At 42.9% G+C, this 15732-nt stretch overlaps 1 protein-coding gene across 2 annotated transcripts in view; it reads right to left on the reverse strand.

Moving 5' to 3' along the window:
• arfgef3 (ARFGEF family member 3) overlaps positions 1 to 15732 on the reverse strand; it is a 32726-nt gene that overhangs the window by 2379 nt on the left and 14615 nt on the right. The window contains exons 15-39 of one of the 2 annotated variants that reach the window (XM_053875358.1): positions 15348 to 15700; positions 14107 to 14273; positions 13865 to 14030; positions 13565 to 13672; positions 13268 to 13483; positions 12913 to 13023; positions 12681 to 12831; positions 11835 to 12152; positions 9353 to 9486; positions 9129 to 9274; positions 8451 to 8630; positions 8243 to 8384; positions 7732 to 7854; positions 7320 to 7423; positions 7096 to 7240; positions 6896 to 7024; positions 5677 to 5853; positions 5489 to 5603; positions 5287 to 5389; positions 3768 to 3899; positions 2056 to 2186; positions 1644 to 1862; positions 1376 to 1547; positions 583 to 678; positions 65 to 438 (exon numbers count right to left, since the gene is read on the reverse strand). In XM_053875358.1, the coding sequence (XP_053731333.1) occupies positions 65 to 438; positions 583 to 678; positions 1376 to 1547; positions 1644 to 1862; positions 2056 to 2186; positions 3768 to 3899; positions 5287 to 5389; positions 5489 to 5603; positions 5677 to 5853; positions 6896 to 7024; positions 7096 to 7240; positions 7320 to 7423; positions 7732 to 7854; positions 8243 to 8384; positions 8451 to 8630; positions 9129 to 9274; positions 9353 to 9486; positions 11835 to 12152; positions 12681 to 12831; positions 12913 to 13023; positions 13268 to 13483; positions 13565 to 13672; positions 13865 to 14030; positions 14107 to 14273; positions 15348 to 15700 (4212 nt within the window). The remainder of the gene's footprint in view (positions 1 to 64; positions 439 to 582; positions 679 to 1375; positions 1548 to 1643; positions 1863 to 2055; positions 2187 to 3767; positions 3900 to 5286; positions 5390 to 5488; positions 5604 to 5676; positions 5854 to 6895; positions 7025 to 7095; positions 7241 to 7319; positions 7424 to 7731; positions 7855 to 8242; positions 8385 to 8450; positions 8631 to 9128; positions 9275 to 9352; positions 9487 to 11834; positions 12153 to 12680; positions 12832 to 12912; positions 13024 to 13267; positions 13484 to 13564; positions 13673 to 13864; positions 14031 to 14106; positions 14274 to 15347; positions 15701 to 15732) is intronic. The other variant, XM_053875359.1, reaches the window with a different exon arrangement.

Consider the following 15732-nt stretch of genomic DNA (forward strand, 5'->3'; position numbering starts at 1 on the left):
GGCAAGTAGCAGGGTCACATGCCACAAAATTATATATATATTTTTTGTAACCATACACACATACCTGAATCCTGAACTTGGAGTTGGGGTGTCATCAGGTGAAGTAGTGCAGATGTCTGTTGTTCTACATCTGTAGGCGCCTTCCTCTGATGGTGTCACTTTGCTTGAAAGACCCTCTACAGAGGTCGGAGTGGAGGTTTCAGATTGGAGCAGCGGCAGAAAGAAGGTTTGGTCTCCTCGTGGAGGTGGAGGTGTTTCCTCCAGTGAGCTCTCCAAATCCCGGAGCATCTGGATGTATGTGCAACAGAGGTCCAAGCAAAGTTTGTACAAACGCTTCACCAGCCACGCGGAGTCAGTGCCCCCAACTGGCTGTGCACTGTGAGATGGGACAGGTAATCTCCAGAAGTGGTGCTTCTCTCGAGTCCGGGGTGGACTCACCTACCAGCAAAAAACAATGTTGTAGAATTGATTGGGGAAGCTATTCATTACAAACATGATCACTGATAGTGATAAACAAAGACTATGCACGAGCATATACTGTATATATGTGTGTGTGTGTGTATATACAGGTAATTGTAATACCTGGGCAGTTTCTTCAAAAATATTTTCGTCCTCTGAAGAACAAGGCTGAGAAGAATCAGAACTTCCCTCCTCATCCTCAAACAAGATCCGCTTAACCTGAGGTCAGACAAAACTCGCATTTAACCAAGGACAGTTACATTTATTGGAATTCTGGACAAGCTCCTTCATCATGAATACAATGAATTCATTATTAATATAATATAATAACAGATATTAATTATTGAATTGAATATTCATATTAGTAGGGTATTAGTGAATATTAGTATGGATGCACCAACACCATTTTTTTCCCAAAACGAGTAGTATACGAGTATTTGCATTTGCGTACTAACTGATACTTGAGCCACTACACATAAAGTTACTTTGCGTTTTTTTTTTTTTTTCCATACATTATTATGCTCTTTTTCTTGTACATGGGTGGCGGTCACAAATTTCACTGTAGTACAAACAGATTTTAAAAACGGCGCTGTAAAGTGGTATCAGTTTTGTAGTATCAGAGGCCATTCTATGAGTACTAGTACAAGTATTCAGACCCGGTATTGGGTCCCAAAATATTAGTCACTTAGCATAAATGAATGGTCATAATGTACTGATTGGTAATAATGCATAACAATGATTGACTATTGCATCACAGAATGAATCAGTTGCAAATAAATGATGTCATGCAAAATAAATATATCACAGTAAAATTGAATATTGAATGCAAACTAACACGCGTGGGGAGAAAAAATAAATAATGTACAAACAAAACACAGAAAATACTATTAAAAAAAAGCTTCACTTGATACTTTACCAGCTGTGGCGTCAACGAGTCGGTCTGACTCAATATGGCACTCAGAAGAACTTGGAAGTACAAGTTAAAGCTCATCGCTGACTGACGGTACAGGTTTGCAGCTCCACCAACCCCTGACACCTTCATCAGTAGGTACTTCAGACCCGGTCGGATGTCAAAGTCTCGTGCGGTTCTGCATAAATGTGGATCAAAATATAAGTCCCTGGTTCTTTCTCATTTATCACGTGGACAAATGCCATCATCTTGATTACTGCCAGACAGCAGGCACCTGTAGGAGTCCAGAAGCAGGTCCAGGATGATGGCCAAGTTGGTCATGGAGATGTAGCGCAGGAAGCCAGCAGTAGGCCTCCCAGGGTCAGTGGTTACAGGTGTGACTCGCTCCAGGCCGTCAGGCTGCTTGACTAACTCCTCCAGTAGGATGTCACTGAGGTTCTGGAGCAGTACCTGGTGGGACAGCAGACTCACCACAATGGTCCGGAAGGGAATTCTATAGAAGTGAATTGAACAGCAAAGACAAACAACTTTAAAAACATGCTGTCATAATAAACAAGTCACATGACAGAAAAACAGTCTCACCCAATTTTTCTGCAGTGGCAAGGAGGAAACAGAAGCAAGGTGGTTAGTATGAGGTAGGAGAGGAACATGCACTTTTGGCAAGCTAAACCAGAGAAGGGAGCAACCTTTTCTGGGTGTTTCCACAAGGCTGGTGGTCTGCCGACAACTCGATTATCAGAACACATGACTGCGCGTGCTCAAAGCCATCCTTGGTGTTAGGCGTCTTCGGTGAACACTGAGTTTCCAACATGAAGACCTGAAACACAGAACTTGTTGGAATGTTTTGGGAACAGGTCTGTGATCCGAGCAGTCACATACAAGTCAGGCACTTTCTGAGCATCAGACCTACGACCCTATACAGTGCCTATCATAAGTATTCACCGCCTTGGATGTTTTACCCTTTTAGTGCTTTCATAAATCAATCATGGTCAATGAAATTTGGCTTTTTTTAACACGAAAAATTATTGGAAAAAGTTCTTTAATGTCTAAGTGAAAACAGATTTCTACAAAGTAATGTCAATGAAATAAAAATATATAAAGAAATATAATTGTTTGCATAATTAATCACCCCCTTTTTAAGTTAATGGTCGAAATGGCAGGAATATGGCACTTGTGCGATTCTGCCTAGATCAGGCCGCCCCCCGTAAACTAAGTGACCGTGCAAGTAGGAGACTAGTGAGAGAAGCAACCAAGACCCCTACGATTGCTCTGAAGGAGTTACAAGCTTCAGCTGCTGAGATGGGAGAGACTGTGCATATAGCAACTGCTGCCCGGGTTCTTCACCGGTCAAAGTTTTATGGGAGAGTGGCAATGACAAAGCCACTGTTGAAGAAAAGTCTCATTAGATCTCAACTAGAGTTTGCCAAAAAGCGCGTGGAAGATTCCATGGTCAAGTAGAAGAACATTCTTTGGTCTGATGAGACCAAAATCGAGCTTTTTGGCCATCAGACAAGACGTCATGTTTGGTGGAAACCAAACACTGCACATCACCAAAAACACACCATCCCCACTGTTAAGCATGGTGGTGTTTCTCAGCAGCCGGACCTGGAAGGCTTGTAAAGATAGAGGGCAGAATGAATGCTGCAAAATACACTGAATTCCTGGGGGACAATCTTATTCAGTCTGCAAGAGAACTACGGCTTGGGAGAAGATTTATTTTCCAGCAAGACAATGATCCGAAGCATACTGCAGAAGCTACACAGGAATGGTTAAAAAAAAACCAGGTAAATGTTCTGGAGTGGCCGAGTCAAAGCCCAGACCTCAATCCAAAAAGAATTTGTGGCTGGACTTAAAAAGGGCTGTTCATACCCGATACCCATGCGACCTGACAGAGCTTGAGCGGTTTTGCAAGGAAGAATGGAGCACAATTGCTGTCGGCAGATGTACAAGACTTGTCGAGACTTATCCACACAGACTCACTGCTGTGATTGCATCCAAAGGTGGATCTACAAAATACTGTCTGTATTTGTACAATTTCTTTATATATTTTTATTTCACTGATATTTTTATTTATAGACACTGTGACACAGCAGAACAGCCGCTTCATGGCCAATCCGGAATTCCAACTTGAAATCAAATATTTAACACAAGGAACAACAAGTGTTCAGGAGTTAACAAGTCCCCAGCTGAGTTTCGGGGGTTAGCTAGTCTATAATGTTTTTCTCCCTGAACAGCAAACATCCCAGCGTCAGGTCTGAGGCGCTGTTATTGTCAACATGCTCCATGAGCAGTTGAGCTAATACTGTTTGCAGTGGATTAATTAAAATGGATGACATTAACCAGCAAATAGGACATTTCAATGACAATTACAATGCTGCTTTTGTGACGGGGCACCAACCTGCTGAGCCATTGCCCGAATCCTCCAGTACTCTGCCTCGGCTGCAGGTGAATGAGTGGGAGCTGCCAACTTCACTTCACATGCATCTCCTGAAAAACTGTCCGAGCCGCTCTGGAAACAAGCCAGCAGGTTCTATGGTGACATAGAGGAAATTGTCCCATTAGCTTCATGACAAATGCTTCAGTAAAAGGTAGAATTACACACATCGTCAGTTAACCTGTTCAGTGTTGCGGGGAGTGCTGGAGCCTACAGTACCTCACAAGAGATGCTTGTGAGTATGTTCATGATGACATAAAAGCAGTTTTATATTATGTCTCTGTTTTTTCACGCTGCTTCAAACAGAAGTCAGTTGAGTGTTCTATACTGCAAGTATGCGAGTAAAAGCTGCGAGTCAGACTGAACACACACAGGTGAGGTTTGTTCACAAAAAGCTTTTTTACCAGCAGATGTCAAGTGTAACGGAATTGACATGCTAGAGAACTGGCCCATTTTGTTCTATCATAAATTCAAACATACTGTATGCAGTGCCAGTATTTGGCTTTTGCACAAACAGAAAGGATCAAGGATCATCATTTGATGAAAATTCAAAATCACAAACAACAAGTGCAAGTTGTTTTACTACAATACACAAGGTTCTGATTCTGACTGCATTCATTCATTTGTACAGTCACCATCTCGCAATCCTTTTTTTGAAACGTTTTGCCTTGAAGTTGACAATGAACTCTGACCCAGTCTCAAATACCTGCTCACAACCTATTGACACAAGAAACAATTGCATCCCTGTGCTCATGGTTATGTCAGTTACATATTATAATTACAATATTCTGTCATTTTGACTTTTCAATCAAATCACTTTGGAATTTTTTATTTTTTTACAACTGTTCTTATACAATTCTTGCAAATTTTTGAGTTAAGGGCAAGAGGTCGTTTCACTTAGTGTGCAACATTGCAAAAGCACAGAAGCATAACAACAGTTCGTGGGGAACATGAATCTCAAACATAGGCCGCATTCCAACGGCTATAATCTGCAAAGCAGCTTAGCTGCTGTCACTCAATGGTTGCAGTGACATCCACTCAAGATATCACGCACCCACACCCGCACAGTTGCCAAGGTGTGAAGCACACACTTTACACTTGTTCCGTCGTCAGGATCAGAAGTTTTTAACTGGATAGTTACACCTCTGAGCTGTCTCAGAGACACAATGGCAGAAAATACAAGATGATGTGATATAGACATATGTGTTCATGTATATGTGTTCACGTGTTCATGCATGGACATGACCAGTGCATATATACATTGTTCCACTGCAGTTTTTGTGCATTTTTTCCTGGGTGCATACAATGGGATGGATTTTGTTCTATGAACGTATGTTCCAGCTTCTGGAGAATTTATTGTCTGTTTTCATGAGAGGGTTCGGGAGTGAGAGACACAGAGCAAAAGATGGAGATTAAGATCATGATGGGTCATTTGAGTTGCCCGCTGCACAGCCATATGGGATTATTTTATCATTTTTTGTACCTTAACTGGCTCCAAAGTAGCAGAAAAAGCATCCTGCAGTGCACAGCATGCCAACCTCCACATTTCCTCCGTGAAAACTGGACCCACAGTCACCAACACATACCTGCATCCGGATAACACAGTGTTAAGTCTGATAAGTATCAAGATATGCTGTCTTTTTCACTTGCAGATTCTTGCAGTAAATGTGTGGGTGTGGTTTGACCTGATGCAGGAGCAGCCCACTCTGGAGATTGCCTCTGTAGGTTCAGACACACAAGCGACCAGGAGCTTGAAAAGATCCTTCAACATTAAGTTGATGAGGGACTCGTATCCGATATCTGGAACACGTACGTGCTGAGAAGTGTGCGTCTACAGTAAACAGCCACTTTGTGGCACAGGTGTTTTCCCCACCTGAGTGAATGAAGCTATTGATATGCTCCACCACCAGTTCACAGCTCAAGCCGATGGCATGCTTGAAGTTTGCAGCTGCCATGTCCCAGTACGAGTGGTCATTGTGACTACGCTGCAGCCAAAGTGACATCACGGGCAGCAGCAGCTGGATGACACAGAAGATGGCGAAACCTGGACCTGGTGCACAAAAAGTCTGACATTTAATCCAGTATTCAATTCTTTTCTTAAGTAGCTACGTAAGTTATCCAAGTTAACCAAGTTATCACAATTCACACATTGTTACTTATGCTTCTTTACTTTTGATTTTGGTGAGAAAATCCCACATGATTGATGATTATGATCTATCCATTTCCTGCAGCATTCAGTAGAATGAAAACTGTCAAATTAAATTCAGCAGTGAAATGGCAGATGACCGAAAACCCGCAGGACAACTGAAAAAAAAATGTGCATTGCAGTCTGACCATCCACCCACGCTACACAACATATCTAGCATGAATAAAATCAGATGAGACTTTGGTTCAGTATCACACTTTAAATGCAATTAAACAACGGGACTTGTCAAGTACAAAGGCCATTCCTATTTCTTGCTCTTAGGATCACCCAGACTTGTTTGTGTTTTTACAAATCCCTGATTTCGTTCTTCAATGAATTTCAATTGTGATTCAAACCTGCTTGCATGCATGTAAGTTATTTATTCTGAGAGTGGCCTGTGAACTAGAGTTGTGTACTATACAGTAAGTGTTGAAACGCATGGTGAAAGATGCGCCACAAAACAGGAGTTTCTGCACCACTGGGTTCAAGTGTTCTGACTGCCACTTGGCCGGCTTGGACTGTGCTTACTGTAAGAAGTGCAAAATTACTCATCGAACACAGCGATGAAGGACAGAAGTCTTCAAAGTGTACCGTTCTTTAGACATTTCTGTCACACATATATGGCATCACGGGCACATTTACAGATTGTAACAGGTACATCCATACCTGCTGAAACAAAAGATTAAACAGACAATGCCACAAACGCAAGTCACTATCAAGTCATACAAAGGCGTTGATAGAGCAAATGCCATCAATACAACGGCTCAGATGGATAGAGGACCGTTAAAGAATGAAGCCAATCATTTCAGGAACATTTACGATTCCTTTTTTTTTCCATGTGAATTTCTTGCGAGGGCACTGAATTAACAACTGACCAAAAAATGTTTGGAACAGAAGGACGATTTACCTGGTACGGTGGTGACCTCTCGTAGTAATGTGAAAAGCAACTCCAGTGTCGGCGGTTGATGTTGCCGAGGACAGTTAGAAATGGTCGCAGTCAGCTGTTCCAACAGCAAAATCCAGACCTGGATCAGACCTGCCGAAGAGAAACAAAATAACCACAGTCTTGACCTCCGCTGCAGACAAAGACACAGATCATGACCTCACCGGTGTCGTCATCAAACTCCTGCAGGATGCAGTCTACGCCATCCTCACTGCTGACTGAGCGCTCCTGTGATCTCATGGGCAGACTGGCCAACCGGGCACCAAGGAATATGGGTTTAGATGGCATTGTGTAGATCTTTGCCAGAAGCTGTGTGACGACGAGATGTGAGGCCTTTGGACTGCTCATATTCCCAAACAAAACCGTATGTCTGATTCATGAGTTGTACCTGAGAACAGCGGTGCAGGTAATCGAGTGCAGGCAAACACAGGTCAGTGGAGCTGTGAGCAGATACTTGGAGACAGTCCCCAATCTCCTTGTAGTCAATTTCACCTGCAGTCATAAAAGGGAACAGGAAACAGTGTTTACAAAGTCATTCATTGATGGCCCACACACTATTTGTCCAGATGAAAACTCAAGCAAGTCGAACTCTATTCCACATTAGTGCTATTAACATTCAAACTGTCCATAAGAGTACTCCAGCTGTCTCATAGCCATTCACTTGCCCTGCACTAGCAGAGCAGAAACAAGCATCTAACACACGTCATGGGTGTCTGATGTCTTTGGTGAACGCTAGCACACTTCAGGAAGCACGTGATTATGACTGACGTCAATCCACATTCTACTGCTGAAAAACAAACCTAATCCTTTGATGAACTTCATGAGACACATGATGTAGTCAGAAGCAGCGTTGGCAAATACTTGGATGTTGTCAGTGTTGATGAAGGCCTCAAAGACATCAAAGACAGGAGCCTGGGACTTCCCTGGAGACAGGGGACACAGTTTGTTTTGCCGTCTTCAAGCTAAATAAATATAACACGGTTGAGATACATACATTATTAATGCAATGGTTAAAGTCAAGAAAATTAACATTGTTTTCAACTGATGCAAAAACTGCAGTACCAGTGAATTGTTAAACAATGAGATGAAATTGTAATCGTAAGGGCCAAAACTATTAACAAGCTTGCAGTCACATTAAAAGGGTAAACATTGCTCAAAGTGCAATAAAGGGTTCAATATTTGCTGAACGTGACATGAAAAGGTTAGATTTGGGAAGTTGGTGAGGTTAAGCGGATTATCAAAAGCAGGCTTGAAGAGAAAATAATTTAGAACGTGTTTTTGTTTATGTGCACTGTAACATCAGTCACATACCCAAGGAATACTCCCCCAGCAGATAGTCTTTAGTATGAATCTTGCTGCCATGGACCGTCCTCAGAGCGCTGAAGAGGGGCCTCCAGCCCGAGAGGATCTGGGACGAACACATCTCCACCAGCTCCCCAATCGAAGTGATCACCTGGACAGCACACAGATGAGTTTAGGAAGGAAACGGCCAAAACAGCAGACGCAGCGTTGCACCCACCTGGTCCTGCACATCCTCGTCACACAGCTCCAGCTGCATAATGTGCTCAAATGGGCGAAAGAGGGCCTCATTGAAGTGGAAATGGGGCAGCTCAGCCCAGCTCATGAGCACCTCAGTCAGGACGTTGTGGATGAAAGAAACTGCCTTTTGAGACACATGTCGATCTTTGTGACACGCGGCCTGCACACAAACACAGTTTTGTTGTCAAAAATCAGCTCCTGCTATTCAAAACAGAGCACACTCACAACTGTCATCGCAAAACTACAGACATCATTCGGAGAAGAATATACTGTTTGTTGATTGATGCAGCAGCAAAGTTAATTCACTGAAACAATCTTGTTAGGAGCTCCATCCTGCGTATGTTAGGAGCTCTTAAAATATTTTAATGCTCCCACATACCTCTCAAACTGTGTACTGTACACATATTTTTTGCACATGGTGAATATGTTTCTTACATGTACGTTCTCAACAAATGCCTCTGTCTACATCTCCATCTAACATTGAAATAATCAACACATCACTCAGTAAGTAATACTCAGACCAAAAAAATCAATGCACTCCTGCTCTGATGAATACTACAGTAAAACATAAATGTCAGGTCAGAAATGCAGACAATTTGAAATTTGAGGCTTGAATGAAATGTTTTCTTCAAATAACTGCAGCGGTGGAGTTCCTTACCTCCACAAGGTGAGGCGCTACCACACTCCATGCTCTCATCTTATGTAACAGTGGTCTGTTTTGGTTTCGCACAATGCGGAGCATGGACTCTCCAAGACGGAACAGGTGGAGAGCACTGCGGTGCTCCAGCGTTGACCTGGCTTCACCTGCAGAGGCCAGACAGTAGAGTTGAGCATGCTTGGAGCTGCACGTGGCAGAGCTTGTGCACACATGTGCATACATACCTGGCATGGCAAGTGAATAGTCTCCAGTCTCATTAACAGAGTCAAAAAGCTGAGACTGAGATGCTTTTCTTAGCTGCTGCAGGAAACTGATCAGAGAGACCAAGTTCAGCTTCATCGAGGCATCTTCAAACAACCTGGGACACAGACACGCACACTTTTAATTTTAACACTCTTGATATTGACATTGAAAATGTCACCAACAGAAATTTAAATGTGATGAAAGCATGCCACTAATCTTCATGTCACATTCTTTTTCTCTTCGACAGAATAACCATCGTCAACAATATCCGCAACACAACTTCCATCCATTCATCTCCAAAACCACATTTTTTTTTCAACACCGCTTTTTTCAAGCACTCATCCATTTCTATCCACCCATTTTGCAAGTCATAACGTTTCTACACAGAATAAAATTAAGAATCTAAGTGATTTAAGTGATTGATTTTCCAATAAAACCAAAAGGAATATGGAATTAAAGTGGCTCCAGTTTAGTCAGGTTGGAAGCAGTAGCAAAGTTCAAAGTGGCACATTTGCAACACAATGACTGCCATTATCAAACCAGCACACAAAGAAAGTGAAGAGCATCTAGTTGAGATTTGATGAGGTCTGGGAGTCGCCTTTAAATGTGTTCAATCCATCTGCATCCAAAACATGTTTTTTCCCCAAACAAGAAAGAGCTGAGATAAATTCTTATATAAGAGATGATCCTCCCTGCCTGAGCATGTGTGCAAGAGGGATTAACGCTGGCACAACGCTCATGATCAATTCCACTGCGCTTATCATTGCTGCCATCATGTGGCAAAAACAATGAAATCTCACTTACAATGAAGTGAACAAAAAAAAATCAGCACTACTCAGTCTATCTGCGATACAGAAAGGAAAATGCTACACAATGTAGGTTTTCATATCAATATGTCACGTATTACGAGCTTATGAAAATTACCTATCAATTGAAAATGTGGTATTAGATATAATCTACTGTTCACTGTTGCTTCTAGCACAACAACACTTTGTCTTTCCATCAAACCACTTTCCTATCCCCATTGCCTTCGATTGAATCTTGTGGCAACTACTACCACGAACCATCTTTGTGAGGGACTGAAGACTTTCGTCTCTTTGTTTATCTGGGTTTATCCCAAGGTATCCTGGGGCCTCCTACTATTACCCATACATCCGCCCCCATCTCATTCCCCACCTGACACGCCAGGTCATCGACTGACTTTGACTGGCAATACGTTGCTCTGTAAAAAAGAAACTGTAAACATCTATTTGTACAAACATCTGAGTCAAATAATCATTAACAGAGATAAACTCAGAACTTGTTGCCACAATAACACTTTCTGATGCAGCGGTCTCTGGGCAGGCGGGCGTCCATTTTTTTCCACATTTTGCAGTCTGGGGCGTCCACACCCCCATTGCTGAAAGCCTGAACACACTCATCAGTCTTGGAGGTAGTCTGTTCACAACAAGCACAGCCCTAATACATAACAAGTCTGGAAAAACTTTTTTTCTGCATTTTAAAAAGGGCTGAGGCTCCATTCCTAGTGTAGTAGTGTTTGAGCACCAGCACTTTCCCCCCTGCATAAGATAAGTGCCCCTTCATGAACCCACGTTGTTCTCCATTCTTAAATTCCATGCAATAAATTTAAGGTTAGATTTAAACTCTATATTTTAAAAGTCCTACTCTGGACAAGAACCGGGAATCTGTTGCATAACCACTTGACCAGGGACAAGTTTGAACATGGCAGACACATGAAAATAATTTTTTGCCATGGTAGGCCTTTTCCTTGCTTGAGCGGCAGCCCCCAAAATGCACATGCCCGTGCTTTAACATTGGTTTTCTGTTACATAGTTGTGATTGCAGCTTGCAGGGGTGTGTGTGTGTGTGTGTGCACATACTTGTACTTCCATCTTTGTGAGAACCTGTATGAGTTTTTAATCAACAGAGTGAGGACATTTTGGCGGGTCCTCACTTTGTCAAGCTTCATTTTGAGGGTTAAAACTACAAAATAGCTCTGTTACAATAATTTTAGTTTGGTTAAGTTTAACCATTTCTTTTAGATGGTTAGAGTGAGAGGCTGGGGGAGGGGTTATGTCAATGTATGATGTAAGATAGGAAGACAAACGTGTGTGTGTGCGTGCGCAATGTTACTGAGTCTCCTGTGTTGCCCCGTTGAGTCACGTGACATTAATAATCGCCACTGTTTGCCATGTGGGGTAAGGGCTGATGAGACAACCGCTTATGTTGGTACCTTTCTTAGCTTACATATTGCTACATTTTATTTATAACATTTCTATCAATTCCAGGTAGAGACTTTTGAAGGGAAAAATATAAATGTATTTGTTTGATAATGTTGATAATGTCAGGAGAAAAAAACAGTTTGTCAAACTGGAGGGAAATGGAGGTTAGAGTAGTAAAAGGTTCCATTATTGACTTTCACTCACATCAGCAACATTGAGAACACAAAAGTTGATTTGGTACCTATCGGCTTGTGTGGACAGGGTGCAGACAGCCTTTGCCGCACAGGTTCCGCTCAATAGACTCCCACCCTTCAGGTCCAGACCGCGACCTCCTCTGCTGCTCTCCTTCAGCAGTTCTTGGATGGACAGAGGCTGAATGACTGGCTGGCTCAGGCCAATATCTGAGGACTTAAATCCAGACTCGCAGCTAAGCTCCATGCCCAAGTCTACAGCCGCTGGACCCTGTTCACTTTGCTGGGTGATAGTTGCCAATGATGACGGCTGGGAGGAGCCGCCGCTGAAGTGTGTGTGCTCAAGAAAGCTAATGTATTCTGTAACTCTGAAACACAACACAGACAGGTATATTGTTTGAGTGAAATGAGTTTAAATGAGTGAAAAATCTTTACCATAAGCCTTGGCAATGTTCTTTGTGTGTGTTTGTGGGCATGTTTTACCATACTTAAGACTATTGACAAGCCATCATTCTTGTGATGACATTTTGCTTTGTGAGAACATTTTAGCCTGTCCTCACAAGGTTTAGAGGGTTAAATTGTCAGTAAAAGCAGTGTATTATAATTGGGTTTCAGTTTGGTTTAGAGTCCTGGTTAAGGTTACCCATTTGTTTAGGATGGTAGGTTTAGGGTAAGAGACTGGGGAAAGCATTATGGCAATGAGATGTTCTCACAAACATAGTGAAACAAATGTATATGTATGTATGTGTGTGTGCATATAAGTATTGGTACCACTCCGTAAGAGATAGCAACCAGTATGAATATAAATTGACTGTTTACCGGTATGTTTTAATGATGTATAAAACAGTGAATGATTAAACAACATTAAGACAGTTTATTCTCATGTGTGCATGTACTTGAAGACGTGTGGCCAGCAGTCGAGGTTGTGACTCCCCATCTCTAAGCCCACATTGAGGATTGCGTCCATACACAACACATGAGCTGTATGGAGACGAACTCCAGCAGGACGATTAAACTGCTCCAGGTGTTGCTCCATCCGTTGCTTCACTGTACACATAGCCAGAAATGATTTTCCGTTAGGTTTGGGTTAAACCATAAAAGGAGCAGGTACTGCAAAGATCCCTTTACCTTGTGCGATTGTGTCTCTGCTCTCTGTTGCCTCCTTCTCTTCCTTCTCCTCCTGACCACAAGAAGCTGCAGCCATTTGAGCCAAAGCTGAGGCACAGTTGCCAGCCACACCTGAGCACAGTTAGAAAAGCTTTCAGAAAAGCTTTATTGCCAATGTCAGTGAGGAATATATATACATACACCATGTGGATGGTTAGGTTTAGGGTAAGAGGCTGGGGAAAGCATTATGTCAATGAGAAACCTCACAATGTCCCCACCGGGATAGCAATACAAACATGTATATGTGTGTGGCCCTCTGCATGCGTGCGTGAGTTTATGGGCCTCTGCATGCGTGCGTGAGTTTATGTGCCCCTACCCAGTGCGCAACTGAGTGCAGCCGCTTTGCGGAGTCCGTCCAGGCTCTGACATATGGCATCTCTCTCCCAGTGACTCCGATCTTTGACCCCATCTGCCCCCAACATAAAGTTCAGACCCCGAGGGCTTCCTGCCACACGTCCAGTCAGTGGCGTAGACAGGACTTCCATCAAGTTCTTCCACACGCCAGTGAGGATAAAACGGGAAAATAAAGACCCTAGACACACACACACACAGTACACCCACATCTTAGTGGAACACGGTACAGTACAGAGAGAATGAAAAGTGGGAGACCGACCAGCCATCACTGTATCACTGCTGCTCCTGTTGCACGTCAGAGGTGACTGGCGGGAAGCTTGGTGGATCAGCTGACCTCCAACAGTGCTGCTGTACAAACCATCAATGTCTGACAAAGCCAAACAAGCCATATCAATGACACCTCATGACCAAATTCAACGGAATCACGATAGACACCCCAATGGGTAAGGGGTAACCAGAACGAGCACTATGGCAGTGTCAAAAATAATCAAGGTATTCTTGAAAACTGATCAACATTACAAAACAAAACATAAGTTTCAATAAAACATGGCGTTGGTACCCGTGAGAATGGTGATGAGAGCCGGGACATGCTCCTCGGATGAGCTGCGGTGACCCGCCTCAGCTAGTAAATTTCGCTCTAAGATATGATGGTAAAGTTCCTCAAGCCAAGTCTGAGAAAAGACCACCATAACACCGCTGCTTTGGATTACATGCACAAACTCTTTCTGCAAGGAAAAACAAACAAAACACAAGCGCTTAGTGTACATAGTCAGATAGGCACACCTCCATTGGTGTACACACCAAGCTGAGGACGGGTGTGAGACTTCGGCCAGCGTAGAAGTTGCAGCAGCAGAGCTTTAGGTTGAACAGCAGGGCGTAGTATGAAACCATGTAGAGGCCATCTGCGTTTATCAGCGACTGACAGGTCAGAGTGTTTCCACCCTCAAACCCAGGGGAGTAGATCCCACCTGGACACAGGACAGTAGGGCTGTTAAAGATGACACACCAGGTCATGATCAGGACCATACTTTGTAGACTAATTTTTTTTGGCAGTTTAATATTCACAGTGAACATATACCACACAGCTTCCACTACTACGAGCAGTCTAAATTTTCTCTCGTGTCACCCACCATTTCCTTGAATTTTCAGATTTTTCAGGGATTCAGCATGCGCTGCTTATGGAGCGTAAATGGATGCACTGAGACTACTAGTAGAAGCAGCATCACTCTCTGTTATACTGTACGACTGAACATTTACTGAATATTCCTCCAAATCTGAGCCGGTCAAAATCGCTCACTTATTCTCTGCCTACTACATGATACAGCCTTCTTCCTCAGCGGGGTGGCGGATGGTGAAAGATTTAAGTAGTTTTAAGTAGTAGCTGCATCAGGCACCATATTTGAAGTTGGACTTGTTTAAATTCTGTTTTTCAAAGACCTGATCTCTGAATCCATCTTCAATGGAGCAGCTATTGCTATTAACTCCTCATGGATGAATAAAACTGTGAACTGCATGGTGTCCATGACAAGAATGAGGACAAACATATCAACTAAGAGATGAAGAGAACATCTCAATAAAAAGGGACAGAGATGCACATTCACATCTCCGTCAGGAATTTGTGTGGCATAGCATGACAATTTTGCAAAGTGAAATTCTGATTTACAAACATTAAAAACGCTGCAAGCATTTTAGACGTCATTTCTGATGAAGAAAACAATTGCCCCTCCTTCAACACACTGCCAACAAATACAATTTCCCCTGTGAATTAATAAAGTTAAGTGTAAAGTGTTGATGCCTTTTTGCACTCAGATGTTTGAATTCAAGGTTTGGAAATTAAAGCATATTATATTATAAAAATCCCTTTATTGATTAAATAAAATAAGTTTAATGTTTCACTTGTTAATAACAGCCAGACCAAGACCGCTGACTGCCGAAACCAAGACCCTGAGAACGACACGTCTACAGTTTGCTAGAGATTTTCTTTTGACTGACCACAAGATGGAGAACACACTGAGATAGAACATAAACACATGCTGACTCACCAGCCTGAAGACCTGAGCAGAAGGTGCAGGAGAAGTTCTGCATGGCTTGATCAACCTCAATGGAACTACTTATCCTCAGCAAATGTGGTAACTGAGCAGCCAAAGACTGGACGAAGAGCTGGGCGCTCTGCTGGTCAGCCTCCTGGTTACGCATCAACTTGAGGGACAAGGCAGCTGCCCGCAGAGAGCGGTGAGCACCACAGTCGTGAGGCGAGTGCTGCTCATCATCAGCCAGTGACACGTTGTCAGATCCCATGTCCGACACATCAGAGCGACCCGAGTCCTTCTCTGCAGCAATGGAGTATTGGTCACAGGAGTCAAACTCTGTCCGGGACAGGTCGTGCTCCTCAATGCTGAAAACACAGACAATGAATATGACTTCACC

This window comes from Synchiropus splendidus, chromosome 9 (genome assembly GCF_027744825.2).
Source record: "Synchiropus splendidus isolate RoL2022-P1 chromosome 9, RoL_Sspl_1.0, whole genome shotgun sequence".
Classification (NCBI taxonomy): domain Eukaryota; kingdom Metazoa; phylum Chordata; class Actinopteri; order Syngnathiformes; family Callionymidae; genus Synchiropus; species Synchiropus splendidus.